Here is a 22,181-nt window from a genome sequence, read left to right as displayed (position 1 = left end):
ATAAGTTATGAGACAGCAAGTAATGATGTTAAAAACTAAGGTTGACACCTGCAAGGAACTTTACATCCATGGAAAAAAGGAGCCCTTTAAATTATGTCTTCTTGCCAAACTGCAATTGGGTTTGCTCTCTTTCTTGTGAGCTATAAGACTGGGTCATGGGTCACATCCTTTACATCCAATTTCTGTGTTAAATGTCAATATGGGTGCTGCTCATTGAATAACATTGCAAGACGTGTGTCTGATGCTGGGAAAATCTCAGCAGTGCTGAGAGGAATCATACCCACACGTGCTCGAGCCAGTTTCCCGACAGTCACTAATCAACCTGAAAATGATCAGAGCAATCTAATAAAGGTTAAATAGATGTTTCTATGTGACTTGCCCAAAAGGAATTTATGCCAATGTGTTCAATTTCAAGGCACAAATATTTTTTCACTGGAATTTGGGAGTTTTAGGAGTATTTGTCCATCATTCTGAGATGTACTTGAGAAAAATACAGAAATGTAACCTGGGTTTAAGTAATATTAGCATTGATCAGTGTTGCTGGAATGTTGTTGCTATGTAACGCAGGTCTATGGCACTAATGGGATGAAAAAAAACAGCAATGATAAAATGCACATTAATTAAAGAAAGCAGCACCAGCTTAAGACTGAAATCTCCAGCCTCCGAATTAATCAGTTCAGAGACGCACTGCATCCCGTCCAACAAACAGCTCCTCCCATCATCCATGTTCGTGCAAGCGTTCTTTAGCCAGTGCCACCTTAATTTTACTCAGACATCGTTGCATCCCTCTAGACCAACTAAACTGGCTCCCTCTTTCCACTTCTACATGTGAAGCTGGCACTCCCTCTCACTTCCTCCTACTTAAAACAGAGTACTTATTGACAGCACTGTGAAAGCCAGTGAGTTAAAGGGATTGTAAATCTGAAAGTAGAATTTCCAGGGAAACAATACATCAGAGAGCATCCGTGGAGCGAAGCCATGAATTTTCTACCCAGGCAATGGACCCTTCATCAAAGCAGAAGGTCACAACAGAAGGACAAAGCCCCACTCCCCTTCAAAATTGTTCAGTCAGCCCCTTTTATAACAATCTTTCTCTACAATTTTATTGCCATCTTGTGATTCATTGAGTTCACTGGACTGGGTCTCCCTGTCTTCTCAGCATTCTCACAACTCTGTTACAGGGGCAGAGTTACATTTGAAGCCAGTTTCTGCTTTGTCTTCAATTGAAAGGAATTGGACCACTCCCAGTAAATGTAAAATCTGTACAGCAATCATAGATACTCAAACTTGAGTTGGAGAACTACAGCTAATCCCTTTTGCTTTTCATACAACGTTATTATTAATCTGTTTTGATTTCTCTTCCATAAGTCTGCTGTAATTACTGAGCTGCTGCAGGCATTTATTACATGATTCTGCCCAGCAAGAGGAACAGATTGTTTTTAGTTTTGTGTTACTTTCTATGTGTAAATTGTGCTCCATAAACACTTGTAAACTAATCTCGCATTTACAGCCTGTGCAGTAGTCTGACTTCTAATGTATTGACAGCTGTTGTATGTGGATTACGATTCACCTCAAATGAACTGTAACTCCTTCTCAATTCGTCATGTTCTCTGTCCTCTGTGCTTATTGTCAAACTATCTTTCCTTAATTTCTCCCTTCACACAGCTTCCCAAACTCACATTCACAGTCACCCCCTTTACCTTGTCATCTCATGGAGCATATTACTCCTATATCACTAATTTCTTCACATTTAGAGCAACCTCTGATCATTTCCCTGTATTGCACTCCACCCACATACAACTGTACAGGGCAATAATAAGACCAGACATAGAATAATGCATCAGTTTTGGTCTCCATATTTAAGGAACAATGTATTTGCATTGGATACAATGAAGAGAAGGTTCACCAGGTTAGTTTTTAGGATAAAGCGGTTGAGTTATGTTCAAAAGGGATGGACACACATTCAATGTAATTTAGAACGATGAAAGGTTATTTATTGAAACATACTAGATTTTGGAACAAGGTAGATTCTGAATGGCAGAGCGTGCTGACGAGTCATAAACTGACTCCTTGCTCCTATTTCTTACATTGTTTCTCCTTTCTCCCTCCTAATCCTCCTTATTTCAGTGTCCACTCTAGTATAAAAGCTCTTTCCCAATTCACTTACGTCCATGTGCTCATGAAATGTGAGCTGCCTAACTTTTGGTCCTTTATTCACTCTGGAACGACAGTATTGTTTGACACCCATGCCTCCACCATAGATAAAATATTAGAAAGTCATCTTCTCTCAGTCTGGCCACTCCCCCAGTTCTGACCATGAAAGAGTTGATGGAAAGTGCTGGAAAATGTATACTGGGAACTTCTGAATTCCGTGAAACCCATTCTATGCCTCTTTATCCCTATTCCCACCAAATTGTTGACCATCCAACTTCTCTTCCTGGTCTCCATATTGGTGGTTCTCTTTCCTCAGGTACTAGTCCCTCAAAATCTGTCATTGTCACCTCTTATCTCCAACCCTTGATCCCTCCCTTGAAAACTACCATCCCACCTCCAACTTTCCTCTCCAAAGCCTTTGAATATGTGTCATATCCTATTTCATTCTCATCAATCAGGGTCCTGCCCCTGCCATAGTAAAGTCCCTTCTGCTCCATGTGATAGAAAGGTCCAGATGAATGGTCTCAACCTGAACTATCAACTGTCCATTTCCTTCCATAGATGCTGCCTGACCCATGGAGTTCCTCCAGTGCTTTGTGTGTTGCTCCTATCACCTCCAATGTCTACCAAGGACCTATCCTTGGTCTCCTTCTATTTCTCATCTACAAACGGGCCCTTCACACCAACCTCTGAAAATTCATGCACGCACACTGCCCACATGGAACTCAACCTCTCCACCACCTCTCTTAAACTTTTCATTGAGCCAAACCGAGCTGACAGACAGCAGCTTCTGCTCCAACTTGTTTGACCTACAGGTAAACTTGCCCTTTGCATCAGGTCCCTTAACATTACAATAGTGATGGCTGACCTAGAAATAGCTCCCCCTTTCACATGGATGCAAACACCAACTCTGGAAAAATATTAGAGTTTGAGTTATTTTTACTTTATATTAACCCTGTCCTCTTGCTTTAAACCCTACTCTAGCTTTGTTACAATCCTTAATATTGTTTTGTTGATTGGTGCCAAAATTTGTTGGATAAAGCGCATCGAGTCATGGAGAGTCAGAGAGTTGTACAGCACAGAAATGGGCTCTTCTGCCCACTACATCCTTATTGATGACCTTTTTGCCCATCTGCACTAATCCTATTTGCTCACATTAGGTTCCTATCCTTCCACGCCTTGCCCATTCAAGTGCCTCATGACATATCTCTTAAACATTGGATCAGCACAATAGCAGTTAGCATAACGCAATTACAGCACCAGTGACCCAGGTTCAATTCTGGCCGCTGTCTGTAAGGAATTTGTACGTTCTCCCCGTGACCGCATGGGTTTCCTCTGGGTGTTCCGATTTCCTCCACGTTCCAAAGATGTACTGGTGAGAAGTTGTGGGCATGCTGTGTTGGCACCGGAAGCATGGCGACACTTGCGGGCTGCCCCCAGAACATTCTCCGCAAAGATGCTTTTTACTGTGTAGTTCGATGTACATGTGACTAATAAAGAAATCTTATCTTCTCTTATCCTCTGGCAGTGAGCTCCAAGTATCAACCACTCTCTCAGATCCCCTTTAAAACTCCTTCCTCGCACCTTAAACCTATGCCCCCTTGTTTTTGATCAAACTAGCATAGAAAAAGATTCTGACTATCTATTCTGTATGCCTCTTATAATTTTATATACCTCTGTCAGGTCACTCCTCGCCTCATTCACTCCAGAAAAACAAGCCTAGCAGATCCAATCTTTCCTCATGTAACTAAAGTACTCCAATCCAGTAAACATACAGGTGAATTTCCTCTGCACTCTTTCCATGTAGCCATATGCTTCCTGTGTTGTGGCAACCACACAATACTCTGGTATTAAATTCCATCTACCCATGCTCTACCCAACTTTCCATCTGATCTATATCCTGCTGCAGCCTTAGACGACCTCCCTTGCTGTCCACAACACCACCAACTTTCATGTCGTCTGTAAACTAACTAATCATACCTCCTACATTCACATCCAAGTTCTCTCTCTCTCTCTCTCCCTCTCTCTCTCTCTCTCTCTCTCTCGCTCTCTCTCTCTCTCTCTCTCTCTATATATGTATATATATATATATATATATATATATATATATATATATATATATATATATATATATATATATAAAACAAGCAACAAGGGTCCCATCACTGATCCCTGTAGTACCCCACTGATCACAGACTTCCAATAAGAAATGCATCCTGCCACCACCACCCTCTGCCTGTCATCACCAAGCAAATTTTGAATCCAATTAGCCAGTTCTCCTTGGACCCTATGTGCCTTAACCTTCTGGACCAACTTACCATAAGATAAGATATCTTTATTAGTCACATATACATTGAAACACACAGTGAAATACATCTTTTTGCATAGAGTGTTCTCGGGGCAGCCCACAAATGTCGCTACCTTCTGGCGCCAACATAGCACGCCCACAACTCCTAACCCGTACGTCTTTGGAATATGGGAGGAAACCGGAACACCCGGAGGAAACCCTTGTCAAATTACTTACTAAAGCCCATTTAGATAAGGTTTACTACCCTACCATTATAAATCTTCTTAATTACCCAAGGGCATTTTGTTACATTAATGTTTTATAGAGATACAAATTGTTGTTGTAATCCATGTAAAGGATGAAAGCTGAAAGCATAAAATGTAGAGTAACCACTTTTAACACAATCAGCAATTCTGGCACAAATTCCAAACAAAATTGCAGAGTTTTAGAAAATATCCTGATTTTACTGCTGCATTCCTATTGCCTGCACCTCCCACCATGGTCACCATGCACCCACACTTTCCTCCACCAAGTCTGGAAGGCTAGTCCTTCTTGGCCAGTCAGTCCCCTAATCAAGTGAGGAGACCCTGAGCAACAGCAAGATCTCAATCACTTCAATAGTGTGACCTGGGTGGGCAGAGGTGTCCCACTCACAGAACTCCTCTGAAATTGTCAAAGTATTTCAAAACTATTTTTAAAAAGTGTAAAGAATTACATATTTCAAGAAGAATTCCTCTTTTTGCAAAAAAAAGAAAATCAACCAAAAACACTAAACAACAGTTACATAACTAAAACCATTAACAAACAACAAATTTTCACTTCATTGATTTCCATTTGACTTCTTTCCCTGCTACTCTACAATCCCTATTGAAGTCAGTGGGCTCATGATCCTACACTAGGTCTGACCTGGAGTCAAGAGCTGGAGGGTTGATGGAAAGTGGTAGAACTTTGCCTGTGTATTGGGGACCTCTGAATTCCATGAGACATTGCAGGGAGCTCCAGCCCCAGCAAGCTTCAGCCCAGTCTTTCCCCAGCGCTTCCATCGGAGCTCTCAGTTGTTCATTGCCATGAAGTAGTACAATTAAGTCACATTGTTTCAAGAACTAATTTTGACTTACTGTCACTTGAAAATGAATCCTTCCCCCTGGGAGTAGGGTGGACTTCCAGCATGATTTTCAAAGCTAACACAAAAAGTTATGGAAACTTAGTTTACACTGAACATAATTTGCATTTATAATTCCAGAATTTGTTTTCAGTTTATGGCAATTTTGGCTGAATCAGCCAGAAAGCACAGCACAATAGAACAGGAACTCAATCCCCAATGTGCACTGATCCAAACCAGTTCTAAGCATGTTAAGATACTCCCAGAAGCTGAGTATCCGAATTCTCCAATGAAATCTCAAAGAACATTTGCTTTGACATCTGGCTGCATTGGGCCCAGGGGGTAAAAAAACTGTTGGGACCTTGAATATCTGCATCCTGTGACTGGAGTGCCTTCTGGCATTAGCATCAGTTCAGGTGGCAAACAAATCAATTAAAAATGTCATTACAGTGTACAGTTGGCATAAACATTGCAAGACTTTACATTCATTAACTGCATTATTTATTTCATACAGAACCCTTATGTATTATTGGAACTTCTGTAGTATAACTGAAGATAAATGAATCTAATGTTTTATGTTTAAAACTCAAAAGTCAATTCCATGGTGAAGTGCTTCCAATATACTTTGTTGTTTGGTTGCAAACCTGGAATGAATTTTAACATTACAGCAAAAATAAATATTTTTAAAGGTGGTTCCTAAAAAGGGAATATGATTTATGATTTTTTAGCTTTGAATTTCATTTTAACTAATGTTACTACGTAAAATGCAAACCTGCAATGCAAAAAGAATATTAATACTAAACAACCTGATAGGTACAGTGGCATGCAAAAGTTTGAGCACCCCTGGTCAAAATTTCTGTTACTGTGAATAGTTAAGTGGATAGAAGATTAACTGATCACCAGATGTCATAAAGTTAAAGATGAAACATTCTTTTCAACGTTTTAAGCAAGATTAGTGTATCATTTTTGTTTTGTACAATTTTAGAGTGAAAAAAGGAAAGGAGCACCATGCAAACGTTTGGGCACCCCAAGAGATTTGAGCTCTCAGATAACTTTTACCAAGGTCTCAGACCTTCATTAGCTTATTAGGGCTATGGCTTGTTCACAGTCATCGTTAGGAAAGGCCAGGTGATGCAAATTTCAAAGCTTTATAAATACCCTGACTCCTCAAACCTTGTCCCAACAATCAGCAGCCATGGGCTCCTCTAAGCGGCTGCCTAGCACTCTGAAAATTAAAATAAATGATGCCCACAAAGCAGGAAAATCTATATGAAGATAGCAAAGCATTTTCAAGCAGCTGTTTCCTCAGTTCATAATGTAATTAATAAATGGCAGTTAACAGGAATGGTGGAGGTCAAGTTGAGGTCTGGAAGACCAAGAAAACTTTCTGAGGGAACTGCTTGTAGGATTGCTAGAAAGACAAATCAAAGCCCATGTTTGACTGCAAAAGACCTTCAGGAAGATTTAGCAGACTCTGGAGTGGTGGTGCACTGTTCCACTGTGCAAGGACACCTGCACAAATATGACCTTCATGGAAGAGTCATCAGAAGAAAACCTTTCCTGTGTCCTCACCACAAAATTCAGTGTCAGAAGTTTGCAAAGGAACATCTGAACAAGCCTGATGCATTTTGGAAACCAGTCCTGTGGACTGATGAAGTTAAAATAGAACTTTTAGGCCGCAATGAGTAAAGGTATGTTTGGAGAAAAAAGGGTGCAGAATTTCATGAAAAGAACACCTCTCCAACTGTTAAGCACAGGGGTGGATCGATCATGCTTTGGGCTTGTGTTGCAGCCAGTGGCACAGGGAACATTTCACTGGTAGAGAGAAGAATGAATTCAGTTAAATAGCAGCAAATTCTGGAAGCAAACATAACACCATCTGTAAAAAAGCTGAAGATGAAAAGAGGATGGCTTCTACAACAGGATAACGATCCTTAACACACCTCAAAATCCACAATGGACTACCTCAAGAGGCACAAGCTGAAGGTTTTGCCATGGCCCTCACTGTCCCCTGACCTAAACATCATCGAAAATCTGTGGATAGACCTCAGAAGAGCGGTGCATGTAAGACAGCCCAAGAATCTCACAGAACTAGAAGCCTTTTGCAAAGAAGAATGGGTGAAAAATCCCCCAAACAAGAATTGAAAGACTCTTAGCTGGCTATAGAAAGCGTTTACAAGCTGAGATACTTGCCAAAGGGGGTGTTACTAAGTACTGACCATGCAGGGTGCCCAAACTTTTGCTTCGGGCCCTTTTCCTCTTTTGTTATTTTGAAACTGTAAAAGATGGAAATAAAAAAGTAATCTTGCTTAAAATATTAAAGAAATGTGTCATCTTTAACTTTATGCCTTTTGGAAATCAGGTCATTTCTTACTCGCTTGGCTATTCACAGTAACAGAAATTTTGACCAGGGGTGCCCAAACTTTTGCATGCCACTGTAAATCAGAGTATAATATTAAAGGCTATCTTTCAGTCTGCCATTTTAACAGATGTGTTAGCCCATTGCTAGAACCTCCAATAATCAGCAGAGAGATAACTATCACGGTGAATGTGCAAAACATTCCATCCAGTATTGCTACCAACAGTTATTTATTGGTGACCAGTGCTATTTTGATTATCAAATAAGATTTATTTCTTGTGCTAGAAATAAGTAGCATTCCTTCTTCTGTTGTCAAATTGCTTAAAGTTCATTAAAAATTTATTTGTAGTAACAGACAAGTGTTCACAGACAGACCTGATCGTCTCCATTCAATCACTGATAATTATTCATTATTAGTTATTAGCAGCTCCGTTTATTATTACTGGCAATTTACATTTCACCATGAATGGTGAAGAATATTTTCTACATCACTGCCAGTTCAAAGTTGCAATGGCTATTACAACTCACCACAAAACATCAACAATTCCAATCATGCATCACAGTAATCCTTTGACTTTGGTTTCACTTCATGCATGATTAAAAATCTAGGTTCACTGTTTGGAAATGGTCCAACCTATTTGCTAAACAATTCGCAAACACAACGTGCTGTATTTTAAATAGTTGTTATATTTTAATTTGGTGACAAAAAGCTTTAGAACCAGTGTAATCAGTTATCATGAATAAAACATAAGCTAAACAAAGCAGGCACATGATCCAGGCAAAAACAATGTCACTAAAGTAGATCATACTACAAATTTGACAGCAATATACCTGAGAATTTCTGTGACTTATCCTTCTTGACTATCTTGAATCTTCCAAGCCACGGCCTCATTTGTAAAGTTCTCCACCATTCAGTTAAGACAGAGACTTGGGCTAAAGTATTTATATCTCTTGAAGCTATATTTCCACATTTCAGATTTGCCAGCTTTCTGTCTTATAATTATGAAGCCACAGACCACTAGTCTATCCAAGGCTTTGAAATTCGTGGTTAAATAATAGTTGTTTGCAATTCTTCCTGCTTTTAGAACCTGACTTTTTTACACTTGAAATCACATTGTAAAATTTCATGAAATCCTTCTCGTGCTTCTAGTATATTGAGAATGTCTGAATAAAGCCTTCACAACTTTCCTATCTCTTATCAATTCCTTTCCATTCCGTTTATCATGGATGTATTTACCCTTTCTACCATAAATGCACAATCATTCATTGACGGGAGAAAAATGCATCTTTTACGTCTTAGCATCACTTGAAAAATGCTTTCCCAGGCTGAGATGCTATTTGAAAATATCCTAATTTGTTAATAACTTAAAACCTTAAAAGCTAACTTGACTATCAACATTTGCCTTTAATTTTAATACCTTTTGTGATCGAAATTCATATTTCTATAATTGAATATGTGTCTTTCTACCTTATTGTTATGTTTCATTATTTAGTCATTCTGCAACAACATAACCAATGGTATTGATCATGCTGCTCATTCAACTTAAAATTATTCCCTAATTATCCACATTATACCCAATATCCATTTATCCACAACTGAAAAACATTTAGGATCAGAAGTTCATTTGCCCTGTGATCAGTGGTTGTGTGCACTGGACTGCACTGTTTCTTTCAGTCTGTCTGAAGCCCACAACTTTCCATGGGAGGCTGGCTCCCAGCTGATGAAGAGACCCAGGGCAGCACAGATGTCCTCTTATCGTAACTGGCCAGCTGCACTCATGAAACATCTTTGACTGCCAGCAGTGCCCTACCAGTAAGCTCATCATCCATCAAAACTGTTGCTGTGGTTGAATGTTTATAAATGATTTTGATATTCTCAACATTGAAGATCACTGGGGACTTGCTAAAAATAAAAGCAATTTTAAGATAATATAAATTATCAAAACAAAATTAAAGTATGTAAAGACTAACCCACACATTCTCACACAAGCAGTGTCTTAATGAAATCAAGTAAAAACTTATCTTTACTTATCTTTAACCCAATGGCTGATTTCTTCAAATCATTTTAATAAGATTGCTGTCCTGGTGCCAGTTCTAGGATCCCAGGTCTAGTGCTCCACTGAACACACGGCTGCACCTCAGACTTTACTTTAGGGATGGATTTACCTGCCAGCGAATTCAGGTCGCTCTCAACAGAATATCTGCCCCAACCTAACATTACACTCTGTGAAAGTATTTGAGCAAGCACAGAGAACACTTACAGGGAAATAGCCACAGATATTTGTGAGATGAAACTCACAAATAGATTATTTTCTTTCGAACAAAAGAAGTTGGGAAGCGATAGCATCAAGGTCAAAGTTTACACGCCATCATCAACCAAACATAAGATGGAGACAAATTTCAGAAGGAGTTTTGGTTCCACAATCCCTCCTTGTTGACAGTTCAGGGCTTTAGTGAGGTTGAGAAAGCCCATGTTTAGTGATTGATGTGCTCCCTGCATTTCTCCTGAATGTGTCATGTGGTAAAGATCACCCCATTGTACCTCTAGATGGATGGAACCCACCTTGCAATTCAGGGAGTGGGCCAATGGGAGGAGGTAGGTGAGTTTGACCCCTGGCAGTGACTTTATCTATGGCAAATAGCAAGGTGACCGCCTCTCCTTATTGCAGTTGGGTTCGTCTCCTTTCTTGAAGATGGTCATAATTGCGGCATCTTTGAGGTTCCCTGGCATATCCTCCTATTCCCAGATGTGGACATGAGGCTGTGGATTTTGACTTAAGGTCCTCACTGTCAAGATTGTGGATTTATCAGGAATACTGCCTGTTCCTGAGGCTTTATTTTAAGTTGACACTTTTAAGTTTGCTTCTTTATAACACCCTTTGTCGGTTAGGTATGGCAGCAATATTGGATCAGATAGATTGCTGTGGGATGGAGATAAGAGTGCTCAAGCCAAGCGAAGAGTCACAGTTGAGCAGATTTTGAAGTGTTCTTTCAGCAGGTGCTGACTGCCTTTTTCCACCTTTGTTTATTCCTCTCAGTGGGTGGGGCCTTAGTTGTTCAGGCTTGAGATAGTCTTAACCATGCTGAAGAATCTGGACATGTAATAGTTACCAGCAAATCACTGAAGCTTCTCTGTTGTTCCCACACACCATCTGTTCTTTTGGTCACAAGTTGTTGGACCTTAACCTTCAGGTGCCCATGGAGCTTTTCCTTTTCCCTTAGGCATGATGCACATTCAAATCTAAGGATGTCTTATGTTTGTGGTTAGCTTCTTGATCTCTTGGTCATTCTCATCAAACCAGAACTGGTTATTTCTGGTAGAGAAACAAACAGACTCTTCCCAGATGCTAATTACGGTGAATTTCAGGACAATACAGATCCTGAAGGCATTCTGCGGCTCCATTTGCCAGTCTAAGAAGAATTTTCTTTGTGTAGTCTTTAAGAGCTTAAGCAATCATCTTCTTCTGGCAATGCTTTTGTTGACATTGCTGTTTTAGAGTCAAATTGATGGAGATAACAGAGTGGATCAGATGATGGTCAGTTCAATGGACATTAGTGCCTGTAATGGCATGGCTGATATGGAGATCTTTCTCGCTTGGGTGATGACATAACCTGACAGGTACCAGGTTACGTATGCTAGGCCTAGACAGAATGAACCTATTTTCCTTGATAGAGAGGTGAATAATAAGGGGACATTAATTTCACCTGATTAGTAGAAGGATTACAGGAAGTTTGAGGAATTTTTTCATGTGGAAATTGGTGGCCACTTGGAATACATGGGGTGGGAGGGCAGTGGAGGCAAAAACCCTCAGCACATTTAAAACGTACCCAGGTGTAACTGTAACCTACAGGGCTATGGGTCAAGTACTGGGAAATAAGATTAGCCAAGATTTGTTTTTGCAACCGGGGAAACTACAGGATCATTCTGTACTATGAATTTCTCTGATTCAATGAGCTCTGCTCCCTTTTCTGGTACATTGTGTTCAAAATGCAGTTTCAAATAGAAGTCAATAATAAGGAGCAATCAGTTGGACAGAAAAAGGTCAAATAATTCAATTCACAGCCAAGTACTCTATTCATCTTTTAAAGTATATGATTGGCAGGCTTGTGAGCTAATATATTTTTGATTCTGTTAATGGCTAGCTACCTGATATAGTAATGAGAGATATATATTTTAATAGTTCCAGTCCATTGAGGATTTATCTGAACTGACAAGCATTCCGAAACGTAATAGACAGTGTAAGTAAAAGACTCTGCAGATCAGTTGACTGCCCTGTTAAGTATATTTAGTCAAAGACTGAGCTTCCAGTTCTATTTATCATGAAGGTTAAAGGGGAGGAACTTTTTTTCTGTATTTACTATATACTTATGTTCATATTTAATATACTTCAACAAGCTGTTTGCTGTTCAGAAAATTGGCACAGTAATTGATAACTTCATCTGCAGTCTGATCTGTCTATCCTACCTTTCTATGGATAAACAACAATATGACTGTTCACTCTTGGTGTTTATGCATTTGTCTGAATACCAATTAATATCTCTTAATATTCTGTACAATGAGTTACAATCAATCCTGTATTCAAATCAAGTACTCTAGAAGCTGATGTGGTAACTGAGCCAAGAGCAAGGCTCAGATAGGAGGGCTGGGAAGAAGAGAGTAGTTGTGAGGGAGGTGAGGAGCAGACTTTGCAGAAGATGCTGGGGTGGTGGTGGTTGGTTGGGGGGAGATATTGGGTGCAAAGAGGCAGCAACAAGAACAACATGTGCAGGATTGAGCCACAGGGGATGAGCCAAAGAAAATGGGGCAAACCATCTCAGAGAAGAGATGAGAGAGAAAAATAATGGAATAGAAGATTTGGCACTCTGGCAAGGCCAGTGCAAAAACCCCCCACCTCAAAGTGGCATTGGGAGCCATTTAGATTAGGGCCCAAATCCATCTCCACGAAGAAGGGGACAAAAAAGAACAGTGCTTTCAACTTTTGAGGGATAAAACAGAACCATATATGGGGCATGGTTTGGTCTATATTCACTTTACCAACTTTTTTGGGAAGGGATATCATGCCAAGTGTGTAACCAGAGGCTTGAACAATATCAAGCATGTTCGGGTATGTGTTATTCTTGTGGGGAGTAGGGCGGCACATTGCTACATATGTGTGGTAGTGGGGCAATGTTTCGTGGTATTGTAATTCACATTCCTGCTCTTTCATTTCATTTCACTTCAAGCTTGCCCTACCCTATTCCATTAATAGAGGACCCATTTCTCACCCATCTACTGCTCTAATCATGGCTTTTCCTCTTTTACATCAGTGCCCAGATGAATAACTGGATGCAGGAGGCTTCTGAATGAATTTGATGCCGGGATTTTGTTTCTCTTTGTTCTTTCCTTCAAGTGTTTCTGCATCTTGCTGCAGACAAGGACAGAACTTACACCTCACAGAGGCGGGCACCAAAGTATCTTTATCCTCTGAATGATCTGAGAATGAGTGGAATAGGACTATGTTGTATTTATATCATGGCCCAAAAAATGCCAAATCACTTCATATCATACGGGCAAGGTCAGAAACTCACGAATGGCTTACAAATATTGAAGAGTGGCAAAAGGTATGTGTGACCATTACAGTTAAATATAAGGGCAGCACTGTGGCACAGCAGGTAGCAGTGCTGTTGCACAACTCCAGTGCCTTGGGTTCAATCCTGACCTTGGCTGCTATCTCAGTGGAATTTCTACATTCTCCCTTTGACCTCATGGGACTCCCTCAGGTGCTCCAGTTTCCTCCCACATCCCAAAGATGTGTCAGTTAGTAGGTTAATTAGCCACTGAAAATTATACCCAGTTTTAGTGGGTGGCAGGAGAACTTGGAATTGATGGGTATCAGAGAATAGGTTACAGGGAAAAATGTGGGGGAAGGAGATTGATGGGATTTCTCTGAGAGTTAGAAGAGAGTCGATGAGCTGAATGGCCTCCTACATTGCGTGAAAATATGAGAAAATATTCTTAAAAATGAGAATCAATTTGAGGTTGCTTTCTTGCACAGAGTACCCTTTTTATCTGTGATTGTAGGTTATGATAGTTCAGTTCATTGATCCATTGGCTTCACTGGGACAGTACCCAAGCTCTGTGGTTGCCAACTGCAACTCCAGAGATAGCTTGGCAATTGTAGAAGGCAGCAAGTCGAGAGTCTGGGGCAGTGGGCGTTTGGGAAGATGCTAGTGATAGCTGGCGGTCACTTGTGATCTGTATGTAGAATTGGGAGAACGACTCCTATGTCTCCTGGTTCCATCATAAGGCAATTAATATTGTTCATTTTTTAGGGGTGGTTGATTTTTCTGCTGAGCACCCAAGTAAACAGTTCTAATTGAGGAGGGCTGGTGCAGCAGTTATGATTTCTGATGTGCAGAGACCTCATGAGAGTTTCAGTTTCAGCATATCTGCTGGATATCCAGTGAGCAGGCTGATCCACTATGGAAGGCAGCATGTCCACATGGCGTGCTGTATTGGCCCTCACCACCCATTTATGTTTGTGAGGTGGGCAAAGTGCAATTGAATTTCTAGACTTTTAAATATTTCTTCACCTGCCATACAATTGCTCAAAGCAACCAAATATATGAGGCAGATCTTGCGTTGTACTGAAATCATTGTACCTGGCCTTGGGGCACACTGTTTCTTCCAGTGTTGCCATGGATACTGTCCTCCAGTGAGTCCCAGTGCTTCAGAGTGGCAGAGCCCTGGCCAAGGCCTCACCCAGCCTGCTGGCACGGGCAGCCTGCCTCACTAACAGAAGGGCTTTGACGGGCAGTGACACACCCACTCCATGCTCGTCAATTGTCAGAGCAGTCACTGTTCCTGAATCTCTGTGAATGTCTCTGACTTGCAACAAATGACACTGCTCAGGGGCAGCCAGCAGCACTGGAAGCGGGAAGAACAGAAAGTGCCACCATAGGCTTGGACCCACTACAGGACCGGAAAGTGGGACTTCCCTGAGGACATTTCCCGGGATCAGTCCCGTCATGGAAATGGAAGATCTAGCCCAATTCCTATTCCCAGTGTTACATTCTTTATAACTTAAACATGACATTAACACAGGCACTGCACTGAACAAATTGCAGTTAATCTGAAATTGCATTATTTAGGTACAGTACAATGAGTTTCAATTTAGTTTGCACAATGAGCTGCTTCAACTGAACCGTTGTATCCCTGTGTATCATGAGTTGGATATGTCCTACTTAACAGTCAAGTGATAATCACATGTACACAAACTATTGTTTGCATGTAGTAATTTTTTATATAAATAAGATCAATCTCAATGGCTAATCATGTTGACTATTTCTGTCAAAACAATACAGAGAGGTTAATCTATGTCCTTTGTTTCCTGGTACCAGTACAGACATTTGAGCAGCAAATGTGAGTGAATAAGATAACATCCAGAACCAAGTAACAAGCAGCTGACCACAAAAAAAAAGAGAGGTGAAATACTATTTGAAGCAATCATGTTTTAATCTTCATATATCTATCAATTGCTTATTGAAGTAGTTATATCTGCAACATTGATGGTGCTACAGTAGCTGGTGCTATGAGTTACAGTATTGAATGTGGGTCAAACCACATTAAGTTCAACTAATGTCAGTTAAGCCTTACTTTACTGAAACCGAATTCTTCCATTTGTTAAACTTGGCACAGATTTTGTTGGGAAATACCAGTAGGACTATAGCTGAACTTATAGGTCTGCAGTTTTCATGCGTAAGTGCCAGGAAGTTTGCAACTCCTGTACAAATGAAAATCCTTAACATCTAAACAGCTGTTTGCCAGGGAATCCGCAATGGCACTGCAATGTTATGGTCCGTATGGAGACCACCAGCAGAGCAATTTGGTGACTATTTCCTACCACTTGAGGAATCCACTAAGTAAACTACACCACATCAGATCAAATGTAAGGACACGTCTCTGTTCATTTGAATGCAGAGAAATGGCTGCTACGGATAAAGTGTTAAACTTTTAAGTAGTTTTTGTTGAATTAAATGATTTTATTTTTTAAAGAGAATTTAGCTATTTTCCACACTTTGCAAAGATATAATGATTAGTCTTTTAATTGAATATTTCATAATACAGGTGACCCCAGCAATACTAGGTGTTGCATTCCCAGAAAGCTGTCTGTACGACGGTTTTCCATTATGCAAAGCTGTGTCATCTGCGCGTGCATGAAGAAATGCAAGTTAAAAATATATATATTTTGTGCTTATTTGTTTGCTTTTTTCACATAAATTCTGTGAGAGTGAATTCTATTTGTATTGCCAATTTTTGGGTATTAATTTGTGAGTGTTTTGATTGTGAGAAACATACTTGACTTTTGACAGCTTTGCTGGGGATGTGGGTTAATCAAAAAGTTTTTTCCTTTGTTTTGTTGGCAGAACTTGTTTTCTCAGGAAATCCTTATTAGGTAAGGACAGAATGTGTAGGACAGCAGTGAGTGCAAGCAGTTTGCTGCTCTCAGCAAATTCTAGGCTATTATCTTCATCCTCGTTATTCCTGAGATGTTTCTTTAGTAAAGAGCTTTTTACCCCTTTATTTCCTTTTTTGCCACTTCCCTTGAGAAACCTAATTAGAGCCCAACACTGATGAGGAACACCAGTGATGTTCCACTTTATCATAACATGTGAATAAATTTATTCTTGTATCAGAAGTGTTTCTTTCAGTCAACTGATGCCCACAAATGAGTAAGACTCCCAGATGGTTTGCACTGAAGTCAGTTATTGTGTTTTGTAATTAACTTGCTGCTGAATTTAACACACAATTGCATCCAATGGCTTCTGCTGTTCTGCTCATTTTTTAAAATTAACATATATTTCTTTTCATCTATGTTCATTGGTGTTTTTGCACAATAAATAATGGCAAGACTCGGTTACCATGACTAAAAGCCATACATTAGTTCAAATCTGACTCCCTGATGAAAAGTATTTTCTTCAGCCTCACTGATGAAATACACCAAGGTTATTGGCAACAACAGGTGATATTTTTTTCCTTCCCACTCTGAACAGCTTTTAATGCAGAAGTCTCAGAACTCTAAAAGGACTCTCAGCACTGAGTATGTTCAGTGGAGATGATTTGGGTAACTACTAGGAGCACACTGCAGTCTCACAGGTGTGAATTTCACAGCTCTTGCTCTTAAAGAATATCCCTGACCCCATCTCATAACAACACATTCAGGACCAGAGCTCCTCTTTGCCCCATCAATCCTGGCTCGATTGTTGACCTTTGTGACCAGTGTCCTGCCACATCAGACTTGATCTGAGCAGTTGCTACCCATGTGTAGAGTAAACACTGGTGAGGTATTCCCATTCACCATCTCAAAGGAAGATGCAATGTCTTATCTTGAGGCTTTGCTGCCCTAGTTTTCATTGTGCTGTTTGGAATCTGTATAACATTTATTAGGAATGCTGGAATTTCTTTCAAAGATAAAGGACTCATGTTGATTTACATACTCCTTTTTCTGTCATGATGCCAGGGACACTGTATGCTTATTAGATATATGATCATTCAGGCCTGTCAAGTAGTATTTCACTACCTCTACTCTGTTTTCTTCCCTTCACTACTTTCTATCTTTCAACTTCCTCTTCTCCTCCCCCAGAAAGAAAATGAGTTGGAAAGTTGAATTATTGCGTTAGCAATGCATTTATTTACTGCAGCATACGTTGTCACATTGAGCTGCAATTTAATAATTCTAATCTATTCAGAGAGACGTTTAAACAATGACAAAGATATTCACTTCTATTCTTTGTAAAAGTAAAGGTTTTGGCAAAGAATGTTGTGGCTGTAGGATAATTATTTTAGTATAAGTATCTCTAATCATCTCTCTAATGTTGTTTCTTTCAGAAGCCTCGACCAACGTTTCTCAGAATCACTCAATGCTCAGAACACCCCCCTCCTCCAACGTCGCATCCCCATTCTCTAAACCACCCGCATGCCTCTTCAGTGAATTCATTGAACAGGGGAAACTTCACCACACGCAGTAATCCCAGCCCTAGTCCAGCTGATCTCCCTCCCCCTCCGGAACCACCTCCAAGCGTACAGGAGCCTGCCCACATGCAGGACAACTGGCTCCTCAACAGTAACATCCCCTTGGAGACTAGGTAGGCTTCTCTGTCAATAATTTACCTGAACTGCTGTGGTAGTTTACCACCGATACGATGTAAAACCTTGTAATGAAAGTATGTAAACAACATGAAATCTTTCTATATCATGATTTTTACAATATGTTTTAAATTGCAATATAAAAAGCAGAATATGATTGTATTTTCAATTGATACTTTGTATGAATATAATGACCTGGAGTTTCTGCTAGGGGTGCAGTCAGAATAATACTCAAGGAACATGCTGGACATTATGCTGGTTTTGTAAAGTTAGGTCCAAGCTTCCCTTTAAACTCATTGGCATAAACCCTTCCACAACAGCTGGCATGAGCAACCTTATCGACAGTAATCAATTATTGATTAGAACATGGATTATTGAACCTGAAGGTGACTACCAATTAAAGTAAACTGATTTAAATTGAAAATGTATTCAAGTAATTGCTGCATCTAAAGGATCAGCCTCCCAATCAGCAGTCTGAATTTGAACTCAATTAAACGGATATTAAAATAATTTAAAATAATTATTACTGCAGCCTTAGAAACAGACCTGAGTGAGACTTCAATTAACTGCTAGCTGCATGCAACTGCCGGTCATTAATGCTGGATTAATGTGACCCTGATAGTCTCCGTGCCTGCAATTCTGGTTGAAGTGTGATACATGGCTCCAAACAGGCAGAATCAGTGGTAACTCGCCGGGATGACCTAATGATGTGACCAGCTTTGTAAGCAGGGATGAAGCAGTGTGAAAATAGGCAGAAACTCAAGCATAAGTGGCAAGGTCTTTTAATTTCAAATTCAGCAACGTTTTTCATTTCTTTGATAAATTCTCTTATATTTTGGGGAGAAAGCATGCAGAGACTCCAGGTCAATGATGGTGGGTTTAGGGTTCATTCATATAAAGTAATTTTATCCGAACCATTTTACATTATACCTTAAAACAATTAAAATGCTGATCTGAATATCACAATTTAAATAGGACATCAGTAATTTCTCTGCCACTTATATTTCTATCATAACACTGATGTCTGCTTTTACGTTTTCAGCCATTTTGCTGTTTTGATTTTTGCTCTCTCCATTCACTATTTTATTCATATGCAGCTCATTGGCTTCATTCATATTTCCATCTGAATGTAGAAATGTAGCAAAGCAGACATTCCTAGAGAGTTTGCAGGACAACCTAATTGAGATGGACGTTTTTACCTCTGCTCGACATGAAGGTGGTTACAATGATGGGTATGTGATGCTTCTTGCTGGGTGTGATGACTTCCGTGTTCAGTTCTTCCTGTCTTAGAGTTGAAAACTCAATTTACAGAGACCAACTTCAAACGTTTGCAGAGTATTCTCTCTATTAGCCGGTATCTTAAGTTGCAAGTATCAAAGGTCATTATTTTATCGAAAGCAAAAGCTTTTGTGATTTTAGTATTCTGTCACTTGTCAAATCTAAGATCTAAAATCAGTCTTTTCTTAGGAATAATTAGTTGTGTTCAGGGAATGTCTATTTTACAGATTTATTATGATTAGTTGCATTCAGAAAATTTCTATGTTTTATAGATTTATTCATAGTCTTTTCTGCAACTGCTGTAAGGAACCGAAATTGTGGGTGTTAGTTCTTACTCTGGACCTGCCGTGGACTGATAACGACAGTAATTTATTTCTAATTACAAACTTGAGAATGTCACTGGAAAAATCTTAAAGTCAATTTGTCCTGATTGTAATATTACTTCTGCTAAATTTTTATTCTAGTTAATTTTATAACCCAATTTTGCTGACTTTATCTATTTTCCCTGAATACATTTGAAGAGTTCCAAAAATCCAAATTGCAATCTAACTCAGCTCTGATGAAACAGAAATGCAGTAAGGCAAACTGTGGTGAGATCTGGTTAAATCTCCTTTGTTGACATCAAAGTCATTATATTTTTGGAACCATCATTGCACTTAAATCACACTGAATACTAGCTTCCATATTTGCATAAAATGTCTAAAAGGTCCTCATAAAATTCCAGAAACTAATGAAACTGCAGATTGGATGGTAGTTGTAAAGCACTCAGGCTTTACCCCTGTGGTTTTATGACATTTTCTGAGCCCTTGGACTAAGTTATGGCTTTCTCTTAAGTGTCCATTACTCTATTTCCTCACCGGTATATTGAAATCTGTTGTGGTTTTTTTTTTCTCTTTCACAGGCACTTCCCACTGATCTTTACATATTCCAAATTCCTGATCCTTTCAATAGCCTTTTTTCATAAAAAATGCTATTCCTTAATGTGCTACCCTTTTAATGTACTTCCATTTGCTTGTAACTTCACGCTTAATTCATTTTACATGGGAGAATGCATACAGCTTTAATTGTACTTCTGGTCCACTCATACTGCCACTAATTGAGATTTTACATCTGAAAGCTACTAGTTGCATTTAGTCATATTATTAAAACAATAGTGCTGAGCTAACTTTGAAGCTGAAGTGGTGATTCATGCTGTAATACTCGCACTTCACTTTTTGATGCCACCCTACTATAATCAAACGATACATATTCTAACTAGACAATTATTTTTTCATTTGAATATGTTCCAAAGCACCAATTTTCTTCTTTGTACATTTGCAGAAGAGTCTGTCATCTGAAATTTATCTCTAATGCATTTCAATTTTATGTAAAGTTTTATATCATTAAAAGTATAGGAACTCCCTACCAAGAAGTACAGTGACAGTTCCTTCTACATATGGTACAAGAATGGTTGAAGGTTGTAGTTCACTATCACTTTTTCAACAGCAGTTAGGAATAGGTAATAAATACTTGCTGTGTGATGATTATATATGAATGAGAAAAAGGAAAGTACTTGATCAGTGCTGGATTTTTTCTATCGGGTGAGCTTGCCCTGAGGTAAGGAATAAGTTGTAGAAACCTCTACCAGTAGTTAGCCTGTAAGTATATGCCTTTTCTTGTGCACTTTAGGAGTTCCTGTTCATGGGATAATGGTTGGAAAAGTCCTGCAACAGCAAGCTAGGTGCTAGGAGTGCAAACTCAGACAACTGGTATCATTTCTTGAAGGAAATATCTGAGCAACGGCCTTAACGAGACACATTTCTTTAAACAGAAAACGAGCAGAATACAATGAATGCAGGAAATTTAAAATAACAACAGAAATTGCTGAAAGTATTCATAAAGCATCTGTGGAGAAAAAGAGTTAACATTTCAGCTAAATGAAGTTTAATCAGAGCTGAGAATAGAGATAGAACAAGTTTTAAGTTGTGTAGAAAGGGAGAAGGGATGGACAGGACAAAAAGTAAAATGTGTGATAGGATAAAATGCCTAAAAGGTGACATGACTGAAGGATTGATAGTGCCAGACAACGAAAGCCTTGATGAGGGGCAGATGTAGAATGATTTGAAAGGAATGCTGGAACTCGGAATTAAAATGATTGCTGATTTTAGTGCTGTGTCCAGAATGCAGTAATGTGCCAAGTTGGAAGATGTGGTGCTGTTTTCAGGGTTAGTTTGAGCTTTGTTGGAATAACTTAAGAGCTTGAATTCACAGTTGGAGTAGTTGTAGTAGTTGGAGTAGTAGTGGGGTGGAAAATTAAAATGATTGTCAAAAATCCAGCATTTTTCAACTTATTTTGGGCTGTTGCTACAGACAACCACCATGTGTTCCTTGATGTTTGAAGTGTTTTGCCAAGCAACATAAAGCTTGATTTTGCACCACTTAAAATAGTGATTTGTTCATTGTATATTTCCTTTTGGGAAGAGAAGAATTCAAATTAGGTTCACTTTACTGTGGAAAATATTCAGTGCTGGTCACTGAGCTGCTGATTCTGGCTCAGAGCTAGGTCACCAGGGAGATGTGTGTTTAAAAGATTTCACGCAGTCATATTAGAAAAGAAAGTTATTTTTGGTTTGTCATTCAGTGTCTTTTGTTTATGGAATCCCAATGCATTGCACAGAAAATCGAGGCAGGTTTCACCACTCTTAAATCAAACATTAACGTGACAGTAATTCCAGTGGAACCCACAAATATCAGTTTAGGGGAACATCTTTCCTTGGCTTAATTCCTAAACTTAATTCATTGATGTGCTTCTAAGGAACTGCACTGCACTGTATCTTCAGTAAGACTGGGAGGGAAAAACATTCTGCTCTGCTTCACTCTTGAGAAGAATTTTTTC

The 22,181-nt window shown here is 39.4% G+C and overlaps 1 protein-coding gene across 1 annotated transcript in view; it reads left to right on the top strand.

The window, feature by feature from the left end:
* Positions 1-22,181, top strand: part of tenm4 (teneurin transmembrane protein 4) — a 1,444,950-nt gene that overhangs the window by 1,240,345 nt on the left and 182,424 nt on the right. The window contains 3 exon segments of the mRNA XM_052026216.1: positions 17,774-17,823; positions 17,825-18,027; positions 19,162-19,260. Coding sequence (XP_051882176.1) covers positions 17,774-17,823; positions 17,825-18,027; positions 19,162-19,260 — 352 coding nt within the window.

Source organism: Pristis pectinata, chromosome 11 (assembly GCF_009764475.1).
Source record: "Pristis pectinata isolate sPriPec2 chromosome 11, sPriPec2.1.pri, whole genome shotgun sequence".
Taxonomy (NCBI): domain Eukaryota; kingdom Metazoa; phylum Chordata; class Chondrichthyes; order Rhinopristiformes; family Pristidae; genus Pristis; species Pristis pectinata.
This window is presented reverse-complemented; position numbering and strand designations above follow the sequence as displayed.